The sequence below is a fragment of the Leuciscus leuciscus genome (genome assembly GCF_965113295.1).
Source record: "Leuciscus leuciscus genome assembly, chromosome: 25".
Classification (NCBI taxonomy): domain Eukaryota; kingdom Metazoa; phylum Chordata; class Actinopteri; order Cypriniformes; family Leuciscidae; genus Leuciscus; species Leuciscus leuciscus.
In genome coordinates this window covers 24,804,736-24,827,093 of record NC_138724.1, presented here as the reverse complement: position 1 = coordinate 24,827,093, position 22,358 = coordinate 24,804,736, and the positions used below count along the sequence as shown (strand labels likewise).

Genomic DNA, 22,358 nt, shown 5'->3' with positions numbered 1-22,358 from the left:
TGTGGGATTAAGAGTACTTTGTATTAGTTTGGCAGGTGAAGTCTGGATTTAAAGATATGATCACTTTTTAAACATTTGTTAACATCTTATTTTTTGTGTAGCCTAGATGTGTAATATAACTTCGAAGATCACCTTTGCACACTTCATACACCTGTAGTAGACCCGCCCATGCGCGTGACTGTTCTGAAGCACCTGTAAAACCAGTCAAACATACATCGAAAGATAAACACCACTAGACTGCTGGTAAACCTACATTTACTCCGGAACTCCGACTGAGACCGTGTGAAGTAAAATGGACTTAAGTAAGCATTTACTATTTTAAAAACCAATCGTCTTTTCCTTGTTAATTCATAGTAAAGATGAATTTTAATCAAACTCGACGTGTTTGCTGTTTCTGTGAGACATTGTTACTGTGTTACTGCTTTCACTTTCATATTGGTCGATTCAGCAAAAAAAAACAAAAAAAAAAACACTTTTTTAATATTTTTATATTAGAATATATATATATATATATTCTCCATAAAGTCGTTTATAGCCTACTTATAATATGGCTCGTCATGGATTATGTTTTAGGTTGATTTGAAGAATACAGTCATGTTTTTTTTTTTTTTTTTTAAAGTGCGTGACTGTGCAACTATTCCTGTGCCAGGTGTGTGCACGCGCTTAAGAAAGATTTATTTATTAAGGCGAGACATTACAGGCAAAACAAAGTTTTTTATGCATCTGTAAATTTTGAGATTTTGGTCTTTTGACTTTTTATAAAGTGTTCTTTCAGATTCGTGGAAAGAAAACATCCAAATACACTTACAAAGTAGGCTATATATCTTTTATAGCACTTTATCTATTTCTTTTTGTAGATTTCTGTTACAGTACATGTCTTTAAAGGTCGTTTCTCAAAATCAGTTTTTTATTCCTATCTATTCTGAAGGTTTTGACAGAGGGGTTTGCTCATATACAATTTGCCTGAATTTATAGGCTACATTTTATACCTAAAATTTTTTGCTTTTTTTCCCCTGGCTTCTAATTTATGTAGTGATAAAAAAAAAAAAAATCCAAAATCCCTGCTGTAAAAACCTTTGACTGTAATATGTCAAAAAAAAATTAAACAAAAATTTTCAACCGTACTACATCCAGTGTTCCAATTTTTTTCTAGAAATGTATGCAAATTAGTGCATATTTAATTTGCTAACGCTTTATTTGCATCGGCCTATTTAAACATAACATTTCAAAGAACTTGTAACTTTTTTTTTCTTTTTCTTTTTTTTGCAATTCTTAATGTAATAAATCAACTGGGGAAGTATGGTGATATCTATTAGTTACATTTTTACCCTTTTCACCTGCAGTGTCTTGCCTTAATTTAGTTCAGCAGTTTTACATGTTACATATATAATTAAGTATATATAATTACTGAAAACATGTTATTTTTGCAAAGAATTGCAATTTAGCCCTGAGTTTTATGTAATCTGTGTTTTTGTTTTCTCCTGATTGAGAAAATTAAACTATTCTCATTTCATCATAATTTAGTTAACCATGGGTGATGATTAACTTAAGTCCATTAATGTGGTATTTTTATTATTATGATTATCATATTTTTAGTACAGCTTTCTTGTTAACTGTTCAGAAAGCACACACAGGATAAGTGTGTTTTGTTCTCTATATGTTTCAGGTGACGCTCAACATCTCTCAGAGCTGAGGATTGTGTTGATGGGTAATAGAGCTGCTGGTAAGAGTTCATCAGGAAACACCATCCTGGGCAGAGAGGAGTTTGACTTGAAGACATCAGCTCAGTGTGTGAGGAGACATGGAGAAGTAGCAGACAGACACATCACTGTCATTGAAGCTCCAGGATGGTGGAGTAATTACACTGTAGAGGAGAGTCCTGAGATACTGAAACAGGAGATTGTGCTCAGTGTGTCTCTGTGTCCTCCAGGACCACACGCTGTACTACTGATCATAGATGTGGACACTAGATTTAAAGAAGAAAAGAGAAAAGCATTGCAGGATCATCTGGATCTTCTCAGTGAGAGAGTCTGGAGTCACACTATAGTGCTGTTCACTCATGGAGACTCTCTGTCAGACACATCTATAGAGCAGCACATCGAGAGTGAAGGACAGGATCTCCAGTGGCTGCTGGACAAATGTGGGAACAGGTTTCATGTTCTCAACAATCTCAACAGGAGTGACGACACTCAGATCAAGGAGCTGCTGGAGAAGATTGAGGAGACAGTGGCACTAAACTACGGCCGCCATTTTGAAATAGACAGAAAGATTTTACAGAAGGTGGAAGAGAGAAGAAGAGCAGAGGAAGAGAGAGCAAAAGAACGAATGAAGAGGATGGAAAAAAGGAGAGAAAACATCAGATCACAGATGAGTGAGTCCACATACTTAATATACTCAGTGTGAATATCTGGGTTATAAAGTAAATCATGAAAATGTAACAGTCACAGCAATAATAAGATGAAACTTCTTGTCATTAACCGCTATTTGTCGAGGCATTCGCAATAGATGTGTTCAAAGCAGTTCACAGTGACGGCCCATAAAAGCTGTTATTGAAGTAAATAAGCACTTTTATTTCTTAAACAATCCTGTTCTTCATAGGGTTTGCTTTTGAGAACAGAAATCCCTTTACCTAATCCATAGAAAACAATACAGAAATACATCAATAAACAACTGCAAACAGCTTGTATTAAATATAACCTTAAACATCAGCTTTACACATATAGAAACGCCTCATGTTTGTCGCTGTTCTGAAGCTCCAGGAAGTGAATCCCGTCAAACACACTTTTAAAGTACATTACAAGTAAAAACTACTAGACTTCTGGTGGAACTATATTTCATTAGGAGCCTCAACTAAGGCAAAAACATGTGAAGTAAAATGGACATCAGTAAAATTTTCACTCGTGATAGAAGCTATTTTTATGAAACAAAAAATGTCAACATGTTTACAGTTTTTGCCAGACTTACTGTTTTCATATTGGTCAATACAGATACGATTTTGGATCTATTTATGACACTTTAGGCTGTTTTTTTTGTTTTGTTTTTTCATAAAGTCTTTTATAAATATAATCAGTCACAAGTTATTTTTAGTTTTCTTTCAATCTAGTAAATGAATGTAAATATTATACAGTCATGTATTTGCTGGAGCTAATATCAGTGCATTGATAACACTTTCCCAGGTGTGAACACACACAAGAGAGAGATTTATTCACTGGTTTAGAGGCCAGTTTAATTATTTTTAAAGAATATACTTTCTGAAAACATTATTCTGAAGCTATTTGTAATTTGTCTTGCTTACTCTGTGTGTCCTGAGACCTCTTATGTTTTGTGTGCAGATCATTGAAATTTAGCAATTTGTTTCTCCATAATTCATAAATATTGTCCTTCAATCACTTTTGTTCAACTCTGGCTTAAGAGTTTATTTATTGTGAGATACGCTTATATGTAATTTTTAATCAATAATGTTTGACATACAGTAAACTTCATTTTAGTTACCACTTTTTCACAAAGACTGATAACTTAAGAAGATTTAAGATGTCACCCATCTTAAGAAGTGTGTTTTGTTCTCTATATGTTTCAGGTGACGCTCAACATCTCTCAGAGATGAGGATTGTGTTGATAGGTAGTAGAGAAGCTGGTAAGAGTTCATCAGGAAAAACCATCCTGGGCAGAGAGGAGTTTGACCTGAAGACATCAGCTCAGTGTGTGAGGAGACATGGAGAAGTAGCAGACAGACACATCACTGTCATTGAAGCTCCAGGATGGTGGTGGAATTACACTGTAGAGATGAGTCCTGAGATACTGAAACAGGAGATTGTGCTCAGTGTGTCTCTGTGTCCTCCAGGACCACACGCTGTACTACTGATCATACGTGTGGACACTAGATTTAAAGAGACTGAGAGAAAAGCATTGCAGGATCATCTGGATCTTCTCAGTGAGAGAGTCTGGAGTCACACTATAGTGCTGTTCACTCGTGGAGACTCTCTGTCAGACACATCTATAGAGCAGCACATTGAGAGTGAAGGACAGGATCTCCAGCGGCTGCTGGACAAATGTGGGAACAGGTTTCATGTTCTCAACAATCTCAACAGGAGAGACAACACTCAGATCAAGGAGCTTCTGGAGAAGATTGAGGAGACCGTGGCACTAAACTACGGCCGCCATTTTGAAATAGACAGAAAGATTTTACAGGAGGTGGAAGAGAGAAGAAGAGCAGAGGAAGAGAGAGCAAAAGAACGAATGAAGAGAATGAAAAAACAGAGAGAAAACATCAGATCACAGATGAGTGAGTCCACATACTTTATAATGCAGATATTCACACTGAGTATATTAAGTAAATCACGCAAATGTAACAGTCACAGCAATAATAACATGAAACTTCTTGTCATTAACCGCTATTTGTCGAGGCATTCGCAATAGATGTGTTCAAAGCAGTTCACAGTGACGGCCCATAAAAGCTGTTATTGAAGTAAATAAGCACTTTTATTTCTTAAACAATCCTGTTCTTCATAGGGTTTGCTTTTGAAAACAGAAATCCCTTTACCTAATCCATAGAAAACAATACAGAAATACATCAATAAACAACTGCAAACAGCTTGTATTAAATATAACCTTAAACATCAGCTTTACACATATAGAAACGCCTCATGTTTGTCGCTGTTCTGAAGCTCCAGGAAGTGAATCCCGTCAAACACATTTTAAAAGTACATTACAAGTAAAAACTACTAGACTGCTGGTGGAACTTGTCATAGATTTTTCCCTAAACCTTACTAAGTCCTATCTCATCTGACCTAAGTCTACCTGGGCCTATAATATTTATACTCTAGCGCGTCTACTCATCGACGTCGGCTGGGTGCTAATACCTGTTCCCGTAACTAGCTTACTTCCTGCGCAGGAATAATCAACAAACAGACCTCAGCAAATGTCCTTTAAATGCTTTAATCACGGCCTGGAGATCTTCCCGAGCAGTTCTCAGGGAATCTCTCCCAAGAAGCAAGCCCGGAGGATCTCAGACAAATTCCATTGAGAATCCCATCGAAAACACGAATACAACAGTTTTTTTTAGAATAAGGAGGTATGGCAAAAATGTTATGCTGCATTACATAATTTCCCCACAGTTTGATTGGTTTTCATTGACAAACCCTTCTGTTACCAGGTAAAGCAAACTTTGTTTTAATGATTACTTCATTGTTAATCACTAGGTTCAAATTTAGTCATCTGCCTTGTTTCAATTCCCAAATTTGTTATTTATACACTTACACAACCAAAGTAAAAGAGGTATGGCAACACAACATACAACATTCAAAAACACAGGACAGAACGTTTTAGTACATTGTGTTTCAAAGTGTTATCATGTTAGGCCTGAAAAAGGAAGTAAGGTTAGATGTTAGTTTAATATACAGTTTACTATTTTATCTATTAAAAATCCACCACAAACTGCATTTCATTTGAAGCCTCAACTAAGGCAAAAACATGTGAAGTAAAATGGACATCAGTAAAATTTTCACTCGTGTCAGAAGCTATTTTTATGAAACAAAAAATGTCAACATGTTTACAGTTTTTTCCAGACTTACTGTTTTCATATTGGTCAATACAGATACGATTTTGGATCTATTTATGCAACTTTAGGCTATGTTCACACTTAGCGTCTTTTTTGACAAGAAAAAGTTGACAACGGCGTTTTTTTAGCAAAAAAAAAACGCTGGCAGCGTTCGGTTACAAATAGCAGCCGAGCGCGTCTTTTGTGGCTGGCGCATATACTGACGCGTCTTGACCATGCGTCAACATACGACGAAAAGGGTACCCCCATAACGTCCATATGTGACGATTCGGGTTATGGGTAGGTTTAGGTATGCGTTAGGGTACCGCTAGGAGGCGCTGCTGGTGCGCTTCTGTCTGCGTCTCATATTGACGTTAAAGGGGTACCCTTTTCGTCGTATGTTGACGCATGGTCAAGACGGGTAAGTATATGACGTTTTGGGGTGAGACCGGGCTGCTATAACAAGAGCTGCAACAGTAGCCTAGTGCTGTGTGATGCAAAAAATGTCGAGAAAGAGAAAGTTGGCTCTTGCGTTGGCTTTTGAAGTTACTGGGGAGGAGAATGTCGGTTCACAAAGACGTTTGTGGGTGCACGACAGACAGTTGTTCTTGTTGTTATGGAAACGACAGGTCTCGCTACTCGCTTGTCATTGGTCAGCTGCCAAAAAGGCGCTTGACGTAGGGCGTTCTTTTCAGAAAAGTTAAACTTTTTTCAACTTAAAAAGACGCTCTGAGCTGCAGAAAAAGACGCCGGCGGTGGCGTCTTAAAATGCGCTCAGGACTTTTTTGAAAAAACGGTTTACTCCATAGGGTTATAATGTAGAACAGACGCTGGCAGTTTGAAAAAAGACGCTAAGTGTGAACATAGCCTAAGGCTGTTTTTTTTTTGTTTTTTTTTTATAAAGTCTTTTATAAATATAATCAGTCACAAATGATTTTTAGTTTTCTTTCAATCTAGTAAATGAATGTAAATATTATACAGTCATGTATTTGCTGGAGCTAATATCAGTGCATTGATAACACTTTCCCAGATGTGAACACACACAAGAGAGAGATTTATTCACTGGTTTAGAGGCCAGTTTAATTATTTTTAAAGAATTTTTTTTTCTGAAAGCATTGGGCCTCATTCACCAATATCTTCCTAAGAATTTAACTTTGTACTTAATAAACTTCCTAAGAAAAGTCTATGTCGGATTCATGACATGTTCTTAAACAACAGAATTGTTCACACCTGTGTTCTTAGGATTGATGAATCCCACGTCTTCGTAATTGAAAGCGCGTGCCAGTTGTTCCTAATTAGCATAAGAAAACGCCACACAAATTCCCATATAAGGACGTGACACTTCAGGGCCGTGTGCAAGAAAAGTTGGTGAATGTCCAAAAGACGCACAGGCGATGGTGGTCCACCGATCACTAAACGAAAAAACAACTTCAGTAATTCTGAAATAGAAAATCTACTGCAACAGGTAAATGCCAAACGAGGCATAATATTTGATTTAATCAGTTTAATTGCTGATGTAAATTGCAGTGTTAGTGTTTCTTTGAATACTATGATATTTATTTTTCATCAAGCGATCAGAAATACATTACAGTAAAATACTATCATTGTAAACGACTGTAGAATTAAATAAAATGCAGTAACCAATTATTTGGAGCAAACTGTCATCACTCAAATGTGTGTAAGAGTGCTCTTGATGTGCGTAGATTTTGTTCTTAGCTAAGAATAAATCCAAGATAAGAAAACATTAGTGAATGTCAGAATCTTCGTAAAAGTGCGTAAGTGGGGTTTAAGAACACATTTCTTCGTAAGAACGGTTGGTGAATGAGGCCCATTATTCTGAAGCTATTTGTAATTTGTCTTGCTTACTCTGTGTGTTCTGAGATCTCTTAGGTTTTGTGTGCAGATCATTGAAATAAGCAATTTTCTTTTCTCCATAATCCATACTTATTGTCCATCAATAACTTTTGTTCAACTCTGGTTTAAGAGTTTATTTATTGTGAGATTCGCTTATGTCATTTTTAATCAATAATGTGTAGTTTGACACCCATACAGAGATACAGTAAACTTCATTCTAGTAACCCCTTTCTCACAAAGACAGATAACTTAAGATGGGTGACATCTTAAATCTTCTTAAGAAGTGTGTTTTGTTCTCTATGTTTCAGGTGACGCTCAACATCTCTCAGAGCTGAGGATTGTGTTGATAGGTAGTAGAGAAGCTGGTAAGAGTTCATCAGGAAACACCATCCTGGGCAGAGAGGAGTTTGACTTGAGGAGATCTGCTCAGTGTGTGAGGAGACATGGAGAAGTAGCAGACAGACACATCACTGTCATTGAAGCTCCAGGATGGTGGAGTAAATACACTGTAGAGGACAGTCCTGAGATACTGAAACAGGAGATTGTGCTCAGTGTGTCTCTGTGTCCTCCAGGACCACACGCTGTACTACTGATCATACGTGTGGACACTGGATTTAAAGAGACTGAGAGAAAAGTATTGCAGGATCATCTGGATCTTCTCAGTGAGAGAGTCTGGAGTCACACTATAGTGCTGTTCACTCATGGAGACTCTCTGTTAGACACATCTATAGAGCAGCACATCGAGAGTGAAGGACAGGATCTCCAGCGGCTGCTGGACAAATGTGGGAACAGGTTTCATGTTCTCAACAATCTCAACAGGAGTGACGACACTCAGATCAAGGAGCTGCTGGAGAAGATTGAGGAGACAGTGGCACAAAACAACGGCCGCCATTTTGAAATAGACAGAAAGATTTTAAAGAAGATGAAAGAGAGAAGAAGAGCAGAGGAAGAGAGAGCAGAAGAACGAATGAAGAGGATGAAAAAAAGGAGAGAAAACATCAGATCACAGATGAGTGAGTCCACATACTTTATAATGCAGATATTCACACTGAGTATATCAATCATGAAAATGTAACAGTCACAGCAATAATAACATGAAACTCTGTAACAATATTAGCTCAAAGGGGGAATATTAATAATAATCCATAATTACCAATTATGATTAATTATTAATATTTGGGTCAGTTAATTAGATTAACTTTGAGGTAAGCTAAATTAATATTACAATCAATGAATCAGTTCCACCGAACTCTTTGATTATTCATTTATTCTAAGAAAAGTGTATCTTTCATGGCCACCGAAAAATAATGATTTCTTAGCATGTACAGCACTTAGAGCATGTAACAAGATCAAGATCGTAAAAGGGACTTTGTTGCAAGCAGAGGATCAGAAATCAAATACATATTTGTCACAACTATATCACAAACATAACTAAACTAAACAAACATACATACATACATACATACATACATACATGCATAGGTAAAATGGTGAGCGTTATGGAACCGGAAGCAGGAAGTAGAACTATGGAAAAGATCTATTCAACTATGAAAAGAACCATCAGTTTATAATTTTCAGAGCCCAGTATCAGCAGAAGCAGTGTTGTGGCCGGATGAGAAGAAATAAGAAAAAAAAGGGCGGTCACTGTGGACTGTCTCTAATAAAGCCTGAGAATGGCCACACCTCTTTGGGTTTGCTTGACCAATGAGAAGGGTGGACTTTCTGGCGGGAGTTTCCTCTGTGGGGAAGATTTGCTATGTTCTAAGCATGCTCATTTGCAATGGCACGCTGGATTGGTTTCTGAAGATGAAACTAAGAAAGATTCTTGTAATACTAATATGTTGCACAGCTATCGGCATATCATGTACGCAATCATTTCGATCTTCAAAGTACCAATTTATAGAGACCAAACATGGTATGCATGGGGTTACGTTGGCTGTGGTTATTATAATAAGATATATAGTATCAAAGAGATAATAGTATTAACAGATAATAGTATTACAAGACACAACACAAGACAGTAAATCATTCACAAAATGTTCTGGAATGCATGTTAATTTCATGTTAATCAGTTCATCGATAAATGAATGCAGGAGAGTCTGTTCTAATATCTATGGGTCTTGCAGCAGACGTTGCAGCAGAGGCCCTTTCCACATTACTAAGAGCCATAAAACTCCTTATCTGATCGTTGCCGGGGTGACTAAGATCTTCTTGCCCTGTTTGGGGGGATGGGGCCACAGATTCCCAGAGTGAGTTCTAAATATCAGTTGTTAAACTATAACAAATACTTGTGTCTGACTTGTCTCAGTAGTTACAACTTCTTGTCTTTAACCGCTATTTGTCGAGGCATTCGCGATAGATGTGTTCAAAGCAGTTCACAGTGACGGCCCATAAAACCTTTTAGTGAAGTAAATAAGCACTTTTATTTCTTAAACAATCCTGTTCTTCGGAGTTTGCTTTTGAAAACAGAAATCTCTTTACCTAATCCATAGAAAACAATACAAATAACAACAATAAACAACTGCAAACAGCTTGTATTAAATATAACCTTAAACATCAGCTTTACACATATAGAAACGCCTCATGTTTGTCGCTGTTCTGAAGCTCCAGGAAGTGAATCCCGTCAAACACACTTTAAAAGTACATTACAATTAAAAACTACTAGACTTCTGGTGGAACTATATTTCATTAGGAGCCTCAACTAAGGCAACAATATGTGAAGTAAAATGGCCATCAGTAAGATTTAAACTCTTGATAGAAGCTATTTTTATGAAACAAATAATGTCAACATGTTTACAGTTTTTGCGAGACACTTTTACTGTTTTCATATTGGTCAATACAGATACGATTTTGGATCTATTTATGACCCTTTAGCCCAGCTAACAATTTTACGTTCTGGGAACGTTAGTTTTTGGTTCCCAGAACGTTCCCGGAACGTTCCCAAGAACGTTCCCTATTGGTTAGCCAGGAAAGTTTTCTTTACGTTAATAGAACGTTCCCTATAGGTTAGGGGAACGTTCCCAGAATGTTCCCGGAATGTTCCCGGAAGGTTCTCGGAACGTTCCCGGTAGGTTCTCGGAACGTTCCCGGAAGGTTCTCCTAACGTCTACACATCCTAATATGCCTGTACACAAATTATAGGTCTACAAACAACATATTCTACATTGTTTATTGTTCAAACACTTAAAAATCCTATGAATATATTATTACAATAAATTGAATTTACAGAAACTATCATTAATAAGTAAATCAATCAGTTTGTATTAAATAAATAAATCAGCACACAATCCATGTTTTTGTTGATTCATTGTTTAATTATCAACCTAAAATAAGTCATCAAAAACAGCGTTAGCAAAATGTATTCAGGAACAGTAATTTACATTTAATATTTCAAACATGAAAATATTTCAATAAATAAAACTGCACAAACATTTTAATTAAAACTATCTTTTTGCAAACTGTAGCCTATAACTTAGAACAAAATTGAAAAAGTCTTCATTTATATACAATATACATGAATGTGCCAATCTTCACTCCGCTCAAAACATTTAAACTCCCAAAACCATCTGCAAATTTAACAAGAAAATAAAAAGACAACGCGTTACATGTACACACAATCCCATGCCAAAATTCAAGCCCTGTAATGGCATTAATATTCATCCGGAGCAAATGAAAAGAGTGAGGTGGGATTGTGTGTCACAAGCTGTAGGAGATATGAGAGCACGAGCACTGCTGGTATCGTGTATTTATTCAGATATTTCAGCATCAATGTGTATAGAAAAATGTATATATTTGAAAACACTACATTGCATTTATTTATATTGCACTATTTATTATTTCAGACTACAAATCAAAAAAGGAATGTTTTATATAGGGGTAAGGATACCCATTAAGCCTATGTACCCTTTAAGCCCACTTTCAACTCTGAAGTCAAATAAAAAACAGAGAAAATAATATTCAAGTCTAGTGAACTCTGACCTGCGAATTCGCTCTACATATAACGTATAAGTCTCACCTCCAATGAAGAATTTGAAAACCTGTAACTGCTGTGTTGTTTATGAGAGAGAAAGAGAAAAAAAGTTTGAAACTACTATCAATTTTTTTTTTTTATCTGTGACTTTACACCTACAAATTCCACTGTCACAGGTGCTCAGTTTTGCTATAATGATGCCCTCACAGAACATGGTAATAATCAGCCATCCATGCAAAAGCAAAGGTCAGTGTAGTTTACAGGAACATCTGTCCAGGCCAACATCTGATGCCTTGATGCCTTCCGCTGGGATCCCAGAAAACCTGAAATAAAATAAAAAAATATTACAGTTCAAAATCTATCATACATACATCTCATCTGGTATCACAAATTATCATTCCAAGTTCACTTTAAGATATGCTCAATATTAGGGCTGCACAATATTGAAAAATTTAGAGTTTATTTAGAGATATCAGCCGTATGGTTTAGTGCATGCGCGGCTCCAGGTTTGTATCTCGTAAATTACCCCACTAATAATGCCCAGAATGGTACCAAACTTCTACAGTAGTACAAATAGGTTCTGTACTCATTAAACCAGGCATTGGAAAGTTTGTAAGTACATCAGGAGTTTATTTAAATAACACTTGCCTGATGGCGAATGCTACTGCTGACGCGAATGTTGATGTCACTTTATGAGTACAGAACCCATTTGTACTTCTGTACTACTCATTTTCCCCGACATAGAGCAGATCGGCACACAACAAAAACTGCTGTTCGGATGTTCCCTTTTCTGATATTTTAGCATTCGTGACATTTTAATTAAAACAGAAATAATAATTTTAGTGTAATAAGCGAAAATTAACAGTAAACCGAGATCACCTACCGCTGCAGATGTGTACGGAAGTGAAAAGCAGAAATGCTTAGACCTCTTTCCGGTTCGACCGCTGGGCGCTCCGCATAACCTCTATTGGGGGGATTTTGTAGAGGAGTGAACCTGCATAGAAAATTACAATAGATAACAAGCATAGATAAATACAATAGAAGAAAAACACAGTTGAAATAAGCAGTGCATTATGTTTTTCAGTTAAATCTGAAAACATCAGGTACAGAAACTGAATTATCAAAATGTAAAATAAGTCTTCACTGTAAAAATAAAATAACTATAAATTAATTAAATGTATCTTTGCTAAAGCTACAAGTCATTTTCTCTTTTGATGTTTGATCACCACTGGCGACACAAACAGCTGCGGGTACGTTAGGCCAGTGGTTTTCAAACTGTGGGTCGTGAGAAAAGGTGGGTCGCACAAAGGCACTTAGCTGCAGCTAAATTTACGTTACGATGAGTGAAACAAAACCAGTCCGATTAATGACCAAACGACTATGAGTTTTAGCGCCCGCCAAAGTGTTATTTGATCGCTGAGTAATGTAGATGAACTGCTGCGCTTGTGACAGAGTCACAGTGCATGTTTAACTGAAAGAACGAGCAGAGAGAGTACTCGGTCGCGCGCGCGCGCTCTCTCTCTCTCTCTCTCTCTCTATCTCTCTATTCGGAGCCAGGCGAAAGTGTAAAAAATACTTCACCGTCTCCAAACTAAGCTCTGTCTTGCTCTCTCTCCCTCGCACATATTAATCAAAATAAATCGACACGGTGGTAAAAGGTCGGAAGACCAAAGTTTCATGTGGAGCATTCGGAGAATTTTTTTTTTTTCTCAATTACCGCTGGGTGGGAATTGTGCTAAATAAGTTGTTGCCTTATCTTCTCTGAAAAGCGTCCCAGACATTCAGCTGACATAAAACAACACTTTAATTAAACGAAAAAAACTATCCAGTGATGAAATGTTTTCTGTGTTGACACAAATCTTGGATGTCTATGTCCTAACTGCTGGGAGAATCACACATGTCCAATTCGCAAACTAATGACTCCTTTGAACGATTCATTTTAATGAATGGACAACTGATCTTTCCAACAGTGAACTCAGGAGACGTTTGAATCAGTAACACTTTACAATAAAGTTCTATTGATTACATAAATTACATAAAAAGTACAGTTTGCTTACTCAAGCTTAAGCTTTAAAACATGGGTCACCAAACTAAGGCCCGCGGGCCGACTCAGGCCCGCCACCCCCTTTTGACTGGCCCCCAAGCCCCTCTGCCCCCCACTACTTTAACCGGCCCTATGAGGCAATCCCCAAAAGTCGTCATGGCCTATTATATAAATATAAATAAAACTTGCGTGCAAATTAATGAATGCAATGCGGAACTACTGTTAGATACGCGGGTTCTTTAGGGACACCTAATCTGTAGGTCCGCCTTAGCTCTGAAGCTCTGAAGCAGGCTGCGAATGCGATGTAAAGATTGCAATGCTTGAATATGTTGAGAGAGAGGTGTGGGTGCGATCGAAAAGTCGCAAAGTGTTTACTTATATTTGTGTGTGTGTGTGAGTGAGGCGCGGGTGTGATCGAACAGTAGAAACATAAAAACATACTCCGTCATTTCGTTTTTACAGGACATCATTCAAACTGCAAAGTGTTTAAGTTACTGTGAATTAAAATTTTAAAGAAAACAAATATATTATTCTGAAATGTAGCAAATTAATTTTCAATTCATTCAGGTACAATTACCAAACATATCTCAAGGTCTTTTTGTCTTTTTATTAATTTAATTAATAAACTAATTATATAAAACTACTGTCAGTGCACTACAAATAAACTGGTTCTATGCCTTTACTTTATTAATAAAACTTATTTAAAAAAATACAAGGCTTAGGTAATGTATTTTCCTCTGGTGGGACAGCCTGAGACATGCACAAGCCTTCTGCAGTTCTGTTTTGCTTTTCCCTCCATTGTACCGAACTCGTACCGAACCGTGATGTCTGAACCGAGGTATGAACCGAACCGTGACTTCTGTCTACCGTTCCACCCCTAATAGAGAGTGCAGAGTTTTCAAAGAATAGTGGACCAATGATTATTTTTAAAGTGAAGAATAACTTTAATTAAAACAAAGTGTGAAGACTCGATTACTACTTTTGCAAACCACTAGTAAAGATAAACAAATATGTGCCAGGAATCAAGTGTTGATATAGTAGTGGGGATGGCTGTGCCAGGCTAGTAATCTCTACTACACAATGAGGCCTGCTGGTGGTCATTTTGGTCTGGGTCATACAATTCTATGTTATATAGCTGACCCGGCCCCCCCCCATCACAGTCAGGAACGATAATGTGGCCCCCAGAGAAAAAAGTTTGGTGACCCCTGCTTTAAAATAAATAAAACCCCTTGTTTTTTTGTTTTTTTTTAAAGCATATGACTACATTTTTCCACACAGTGCTATCAAGAATCGATAAGAGAATCGTTAAAGAATCGGATCGATAATCAGAATCGTCAGTGGCATTATTATTATTGATAAAATCGTATCATTTCCCATCCCTATGTGAAGACGGTAAAATTATAATCAAACATTAAAGAACACATATGTTTTTAAAAGTTTTTTTAAGAGTTAAAAGTTTATAATATTTTGCTAACATGAAGGCTTGTCACTGTCAGTCTTTTTACATCAGTGCAAAACTAGGGAATGCAGATTAAGACCATCAGCATGCATTGATTAATCCCATGGCATGTAGCAAAAAAAAAGAAAAATGTGCAACCAAATCATGCTGGTGCGACCAACTGAGAAAGTTGGTAGCACCAGTGCAAGTGGGTCTTGAGATTGATTATACTTGTCTAGGTGGGTCCTAGAACGAAAAAGTTTGGGAACCCCTGCGTTAGGCTACTGTCCCTTTAAGACGAATGCGCAGACCTAATATAAATGACACGCATCTGTTTTCTTTCTGTTTAAAACACACAAGACTGTTTACGAGGAAACTCGCCAAGATGGGCATTTTGACAAGATGGGCTAAACTTACCTTCTTCATCTACTGACTATGGATGGCATCAAGGTCTTGTCCTGAAGAATCACAGGGCCAAACAATAGGGATTATATCTCATCTGGTAACAAGAGCAAAGCCATAACTTTAAGAACTCTAATGATATATTTACCCCCTGATATTGCATTGGGGATATCAATTCAAACATTTTTAAAGGCTAAGAGTATGAGCCACAGCTGCCCAAGATATCTGTGAAAAATAACTGCCTAAAGTTGTAGACCCCCTGAACCACATTCAGCATTTAAAAGTACAAAGAATTTCAGTATTGATCAATAATAAAAAACATACAAATACATAAATACCTTTGAGTTGGACAGTATGGTGTCAGTCTCATTGGCCAACATAATTCAAAACAGACCTAAAGAAATAAAATAAAATATACTAATGATCAGGATATCATGTTATCATAATAGTTAAATGAATTATTATTATAACTATGACCATTATAATACTGTATTAGTCACCTATTATTTAGCTGATTATTTAGCCTACAGGCTTCTCAAGGACAATCTCACTGAAAAACCCTGGGGTTAATGATTTTAAAATGTGAGACTTATTTCAAAAGCATAAATCTTACAGACCCCAAACCTTTGAACAGTAGTGCACTGTATGTTTGAGGTGGTTTTGCTTACTTGTCATATGGTTCATAGCCATGGAGATTGTCTTGGACAGGGGGTGCAGCAGGCCATCACAGCATGATGATAGGCATGTGCCGGTATCACATTTTCATGCTGCGATTAATTGAGTGATCTTTTATCACGGTATACGGTATTATCACGATATTTTAATTGCACATGAGAAACAAATGGATGGGGGGATGGGGGGGGGGGGGGGGGGGGGGATGCAAAAAATAAAATAAAACTTGCATCACAAGGTGTAATTGTGATTGTCAAAACATTTGGTAAATAAACTGAATTTTATTAAGTTTAGTGACAACATGTTACAATGATTACATGGTACAATGACTGGTAGGCTACTGTTTGTATTGCTTAACACAAATTTAACGATTTCAATTCAATACTTGGGATTTGATTTAAATCTTGATTCAATATTGACTAATTTTGGATAAATATTAGGAAGGCTACAGTAGATAGCCCACATGTTATTTTTTTCTCATGAAAAAAAAAATATCTCACATAATGCTATGTAACCATATAGAGCCCTATCAGCTGGTATTATTAAAGGTTACAAATAACTAATTAAATCAAATATAATCTGGTTTTCATTATAATAACAATTATGTAATGACACACGTAAAAAATATAATAAATATGTAAAAAAGTGCAGTGCACATATTCAGCAAAATACTCCTCTTTATCTATCTGTTTTAGTCATCTAACATGCTGCTGGTCATTAAATGGTTTAAATGTAACGTTCTGTGACACAATTGTTCTCCTGTTTCATATCAAAAGTAACCTGCTCTGTCTTGTTTGACGGTCTTCGTGTCCTCTTTGCTCCGCGATTTTTCTCTGCGTGAGAAAACGGATGTGTGGCGTGAGCGTGTGAGGAGTCTCGCGCTGAATGCGTCGAGTTGGCAGCTCTGCTTTTAGAAGCGGGATGGATCCGGATAGATCGGCGGCGGCCATAGACTGTAGGCGGCGGCGTTCCTCCTTCCACCATGCTGCTTCTCCATGTGAGGACTGTTTACATTAGACTAGAAGTGCGCACCGGCCGCATGCTTATACACGTGGCGATTGTTTACATCAGAGTGCGCACGTGTTTCGCGCAGCATATACGCAGTGTTTGTTTAAGCGGTTGATGGAAAATAAGCTATAATGCGCGTTCTAAAAATCTAAATTCGGATCTATTATTTTTCACGGTATTTTGAAGTGCCCGCGATAACAATATCGTGCATATTCATTACCGCGATTTATCGCATTACCGAATACCGGCACATGTCTACATGATGATCTAGGAACATAACAAGCTATTTGTCACAGAGCCAACAATATTACATGGGATTGGTTTAATAAAAGGAACCAAGCTAGAACAGAGGTGAAATGCAGAAAAGATAAATATATAAAAATCTTAAGATAATATATTGTGAAATAAATGCATATGGAATTATTATCATGATTAAACAATAACTCACCCCTTGTTGTAGAGGATTTTTTTTCTCTCTCGCTATTCTGAAATCACATTTTAGCAATATTGGTAAGTGACGTCACTGATTAAGTTAACAATACAGTGCATTCTTTTAGGTTAAATAAATTAGCTTACTTCCAATCACCCATTGACAAATTACCAGCAAAACTATAAAAAAAACTGTTATCTACACTAAATATGTGTTTAAAAACCCAAACTTTCATAAATAAGACCTTAACTTAACGTAACTTAGGCCTAACGTTCTCTTCTGAAACCGGTTAGCTTAGATGCTAACGGACTTTTTCAAAGACACAAAACCATTTCTTTAAAGTTAATATTCAACAGAAGCGTGTCAATTACACGTAAGAAATGTGTCAGGGACGTTTGTGTGTATTATTTGTGAGATTTTGTTGACTAAACTTACCTGAAAGCAGTGAAACCAACAGCGACAGACGGGAGTTTTGTTGTTTGTCAGTTGTTGATGACGTTTCTGGTTTCCATCTGCCCTTGCGCAGCTCACGTGCGCGCTCCAGTGTTTGATTCCGCGCATGCGCATTAAAACACTTCAAAGTCACGCAGCATTTAAATAAACATATAGAATTAAAATGTATAACATAATTTAAAATATCATTAATAAAAAGTTATTGCGAATAGATCTGAACGTTGTTGGTTATCTTATAATCTTAGGGGACCGTACTGACGACGTTGTCAGTTGGTAATCTGCCTGTTAAGTGATATTAAAATAATAACCTGCAGAGAACGTTCCCAGAACGTTCTCTTTAGGTTATACAAATAAAACCTAAAAATAATTAACTAAAAAAGACTGCCTACCAATGAGCAAAGTTATTGATTACTTAGGCATTATCTACTGCCTGATAATGGTCATTTAATTAAGCATTTGATAAATGGTGTTAAAGCACAAAACATTGCAAACCATTCAATTGGTTTAAGAAATTAAATTAAATTAAAATTAAATTAAACCTAAAAATAACCTACAGGGAACGTTCTGGGAACGTTCCCTTAAAGTTATAAAACTTGGTTGGACGTCACCACGACAGACCGGTACATCGGCCGTATTACTGCAGAAGCTGCACCGATCCGTCTGTCAATCTCCCGTTCCATCTTTCCCTCACTCGCGAACAAGACCCCAAGATACTTAAACTCCTCCACTTGAGGCAGGAACTGAACCAACCTGAAGTGGGCAAACCACCCTTTTCCGACTGAGGACCATGGTCTCGGATTTGGAGGTTATAAAAAGTTATAAAAATAGAACTTAAAAATAACCTGCAGGGAACGTTCCCAGAACGTTCTCTTTAGGTTATAAAATTAAACCTAAAATATAACCTACAGGGAACGTTCTGGGAACGTTCTCTTAAAGTTATGCAGATAGAACCTAAAAATAACCTACAGGGAACGTTCCCAGAACGTTCTCTTTAGGTTATAAAATTAAACCTAAAAATAACCTACAGGGAACGTTCTGGGAACGTTCCCTTAAAGTTATAAAAATAGATCCTAAAAATAACCTACAGGGAATGTTCCCAGAACGTTCCCTGTAGGTTATTTTTAGGTTTAAATTTATAACCTAAAGAGAACGTTCTGGGAACGTTCCCTTAAAGTTATAAAAATAGATCCTAAAAATAACCTACAGGGAATGTTCCCAGAACGTTCTCTTTAGGTTATAAATTTAAACCTAAAAATAACCTACAGGGAACGTTCTGGGAACGTTCCCTTAATGTTATAAACATAGATCCTAAAAATAACCTACAGGGAACGTTCCCAGAACGTTCTTGTTTGGTTCCCAAAAAAATAACCAAATGGGAACCAAACGGGAACGTTAGGGGAACGTTCTGTGTTTGCTGGGAGGCTGTTTTTTTATTTTTTTATAAATATAATCAGTCACAAATGGTTTTTAGTTTTCTGTCAATCTAGTAAATGAATGTAAATATTATACAGTCATGTATTTGCTGGAGCTAATATCCACCAGTGCATTGATAACACTTTCCCAGGTGTGAACACACACAAGAGAGAGATTTATTCACTGGTTTAGAGGCCAGTTTAATTATTTTTAAAGAATATACTTTCTGAAAACATTATTCTGAAGCTATTTGTAATTTGTCTTGCTTACTCTGTGTGTTCTGAGACCTCTTATGTTTTGTGTGCAGATCATTGAAATTAAGCAATTTTGTTTTCTCCATAATTCATAATTATTGTCCATCAATAACTTTTGTTCAACTCTGGTTTAAGAGATATATTAATGTGAGATACACTTATGCCACTGTAGATTGACACCCATACAGAGATACAGTAAACTTAATTTTAGTTAACACTTTTTCACAAAGACAGATAACTTAAGAAGATTTAAGATCACCCATCTTAAGAAGTGTGTTTTGTTCTCTATTTGTTTCAGGTGACGCTCAACATCTCTCAGAGCTGAGGATTGTGTTGATAGGTAGTAGAGAAGCTGGTAAGAGTTCATCAGGAAACACCATCCTGGGCAGAGAGGAGTTTGACTTGAAGACATCAGCTCAGTGTGTGAGGAGACATGGAGAAGTAGCAGACAGACACATCACTGTCATTGAAGCTCCAGGATGGTGGAGTAATTACACTGTAGAGGAGAGTCCTGAGATACTGAAACAGGAGATTGTGCTCAGTGTGTCTCTGTGTCCTCCAGGACCACACGCTGTACTACTGATCATACGTGTGGATGATAGATTTAAAGACTATATGAGAAAAGCATATCAGAATCATCTGGATCTTCTCAGTGAGAGAGTCTGGAGTCACACTATAGTGCTGTTCACTCATGGAGACTCTCTGTCAGACACATCTATAGAGCAGCACATCGAGAGTGAAGGACAGGATCTCCAGCGGCTGCTGGACAAATGTGGGAACAGGTTTCATGTTCTCAACAATCACTACAGGAGAGACGACACTCAGATCAAGGAGCTGCTGGAGAAGATTGAGGAGACAGTGGCACAAAACTATGGCCGCCATTTTGAAATGGATGGTAGAAAGGAAGCAGAAGAACATTTGGACAAATGGAGATTACAGACTAGTGAGTGAAATCATACAATTGTATCAGTATTATCAATACACAGTCTCAGATGTTTTTCCTCCTCAATTTTCTACAGCTCTTCAGATGTAGTTTTCAATAGTTTATAGTGTTCGTCACACAGACTGCAGGACCAATGCTAACATTCAGGAACACCTCTAAAGGAAACTTCATTTTCTCTCATTTCCCACCCTGATACTGACCCTGTTCAACCCTGTTTATCTTCATTAGGAAACCAGTGTCTGTCAAATCATTAATGTAAATGTTCTTCTACTGATCTGATCTCTGCTTTCATTATTATAGTGAGTGGAGCTGATGGATCTGATTCAAGGTCTGTGGGAAGTTCTGGTTATGGTTCATTCAGATCACGATCAGGAGCAGAACCAGTTTTCAGTTTATCACGTTCCAGAGATTCATCTCGCACAAGTTATGAGTCAGGAGCTATAAAACAATATAACAGCATGGATTTACCACCACCAATAAGTGAGTGTCTTTTGTTTGTTTCTTTTTTTTTTTTTTTTTGCTTTTGTGTCCTGTGACAAAAGTCTTTTTTTACTTTTTGTCTCCTTTTTTAAATTTAATTATTACAGCAAGAGATCTGTTTTGTTGAGAAAATATTTATATTTAGCCTACATTATCCTACATTTGTTACTATATGCTTTCCCCATTTGGACCCTTTACCTTTTTCTGAATGTTTTGTGAATATTGTGACGGATAAATTTGCAGCAGTTTCCCCTTATCGTGTTCTTGTTGTTGCTGTTTTTAAATGTACTTGTAAAAACGTTTGGTAAAAGGTTTGCATTTATGGATATGAAATAAACAAGAAAAAAGGTCATTTTAAATAAGTGCAATAAATGGTGATCAGTCTTGTAATAAAGATATTTCATTGATAAAACAGCAACAAAACTTTGAAATCCCATCTGATTAATGAAGAATTGATATAATATTTTAAAGAGCACCTGATAATGATTACAAATAGGCTATATTATTTTTAGGAACATTGAAAGTGTTAAATGTCAGAATTTTAGTCTGTAACAGTTTTAAACCTTTTACTGATTTCACTGTATTTCCCCAGTGAGTGGAGATGAGCGATCGGACACACGGTCTGTGGGAAGTTCTGCTTACAGTTCTGCTTACATTTCATTCAGATCATGATCAGGAGCAGACATTGATTCAGTTTTTAGCTCATCTCGCTCTAAAGTCTCCTCTCACAGCTCAGGATTCGGGTCTTTGAGATCCATCCCGGAGTCTGTGGAACATTCAGGAACCAGACGAACACTTGCTTTGCCCAAGATCTCAACACTTTTCCCAAGAAGATTAAAGAAGCATGATAAGCATGAAGAAGATACTAAGAAGACATGAATATGATTGAATTAATGAAAAATAAATTGTGTCCTCATAATGTGGACATTTATAACATTGGCATCATAATATTTAACTATAAATATTAATTAAACTATAAGGAATATGCAGTTGTTTTAACCTTAAAGGGGTCATGAACTGAGAAATCAAATTTTCCTTGAGGTTTTGACATATAAGAGGTCATCATATTATAGGAAAATCCGGTAGTGATATAATATTACAGTAATAATCTAATGAAAGACCGCCTCTGCATATGAAGATAAACTTCCGCCCACTGGCGTTAGTGAGATGAGGAAGATGAGGAAGAGAGAAGAGCACAGGGTCACTCACTGGACTAAGAATCACACCGATCTGGACCGATCACAGCAGTGGCGTTTACATTAAAGCCTCACACAGACACGGCCCTTCAAACAAAGCAAATCAGAGGCTAAAATCAGGCTAGGAAAAATGCCTTTCATTTCTAAATTATGACAATTTTTTGAAGTGAAAATCATACTAACATTATAAGTGCAGCCCAGGGAACATTATGAAACAATAAAACAATGCAGATCATGAAGCCTTTAAGTGATGTCTATATTAATT

The 22,358-nt window shown here is 36.8% G+C and overlaps 1 protein-coding gene and 1 long non-coding RNA gene across 6 annotated transcripts; one reads left to right on the top strand and one right to left on the bottom strand.

Annotated features, from left to right (window-relative positions):
• Nucleotides 1–124: 124 nt before the first annotated feature.
• On the top strand, nucleotides 125–21,876 carry LOC309490805 (GTPase IMAP family member 8). Of its 3 annotated transcripts, none has more exons than XM_082160088.1 (7): nucleotides 125–302; nucleotides 1,667–2,371; nucleotides 3,578–4,282; nucleotides 7,699–8,403; nucleotides 19,773–20,417; nucleotides 20,718–20,897; nucleotides 21,490–21,876. In XM_082160088.1, exons 1-7 carry the CDS (start codon nucleotides 293–295, stop codon nucleotides 21,567–21,569), a joined length of 3,030 nt encoding a protein of 1,009 aa, XP_082016214.1. In that variant the 5' UTR covers nucleotides 125–292; the 3' UTR covers nucleotides 21,570–21,876. The 3 variants fall into 3 exon arrangements, with proteins under 3 accessions (XP_082016214.1, XP_082016215.1, XP_082016216.1); XM_082160089.1 differs by lacking the exon at nucleotides 125–302 and adding an exon at nucleotides 377–396; XM_082160090.1 differs by lacking the exon at nucleotides 125–302 and adding an exon at nucleotides 497–811.
• On the bottom strand, nucleotides 10,680–15,949 carry LOC309490833. 3 transcript variants are annotated; one of them, XR_014202848.1, is made up of 4 exons: nucleotides 15,745–15,929; nucleotides 15,583–15,638; nucleotides 12,244–12,354; nucleotides 10,680–11,683 (listed from the first exon to the last, which is right to left on the bottom strand). It is a non-coding gene; the product is annotated as an uncharacterized lncRNA (long non-coding RNA). The 3 variants fall into 3 exon arrangements; XR_014202849.1 differs by having other exon boundaries at nucleotides 15,583–15,928; XR_014202847.1 differs by lacking the exons at nucleotides 10,680–11,683; nucleotides 12,244–12,354 and adding an exon at nucleotides 14,420–15,341 and having other exon boundaries at nucleotides 15,583–15,949.
• Nucleotides 21,877–22,358: the final 482 nt, after the last annotated feature.

Excerpts from the sequence above, each read along its gene's own strand:
- LOC309490805 (XM_082160088.1), top strand. Across the intron at positions 2,372-3,577 it reads AAACATCAGATCACAGATGA|GTGACGCTCAACATCTCTCA; the intron begins GTGAGTCCACAT and ends TATATGTTTCAG. Across the intron at positions 20,898-21,489 it reads GGATTTACCACCACCAATAA|TGAGTGGAGATGAGCGATCG; the intron begins GTGAGTGTCTTT and ends GTATTTCCCCAG.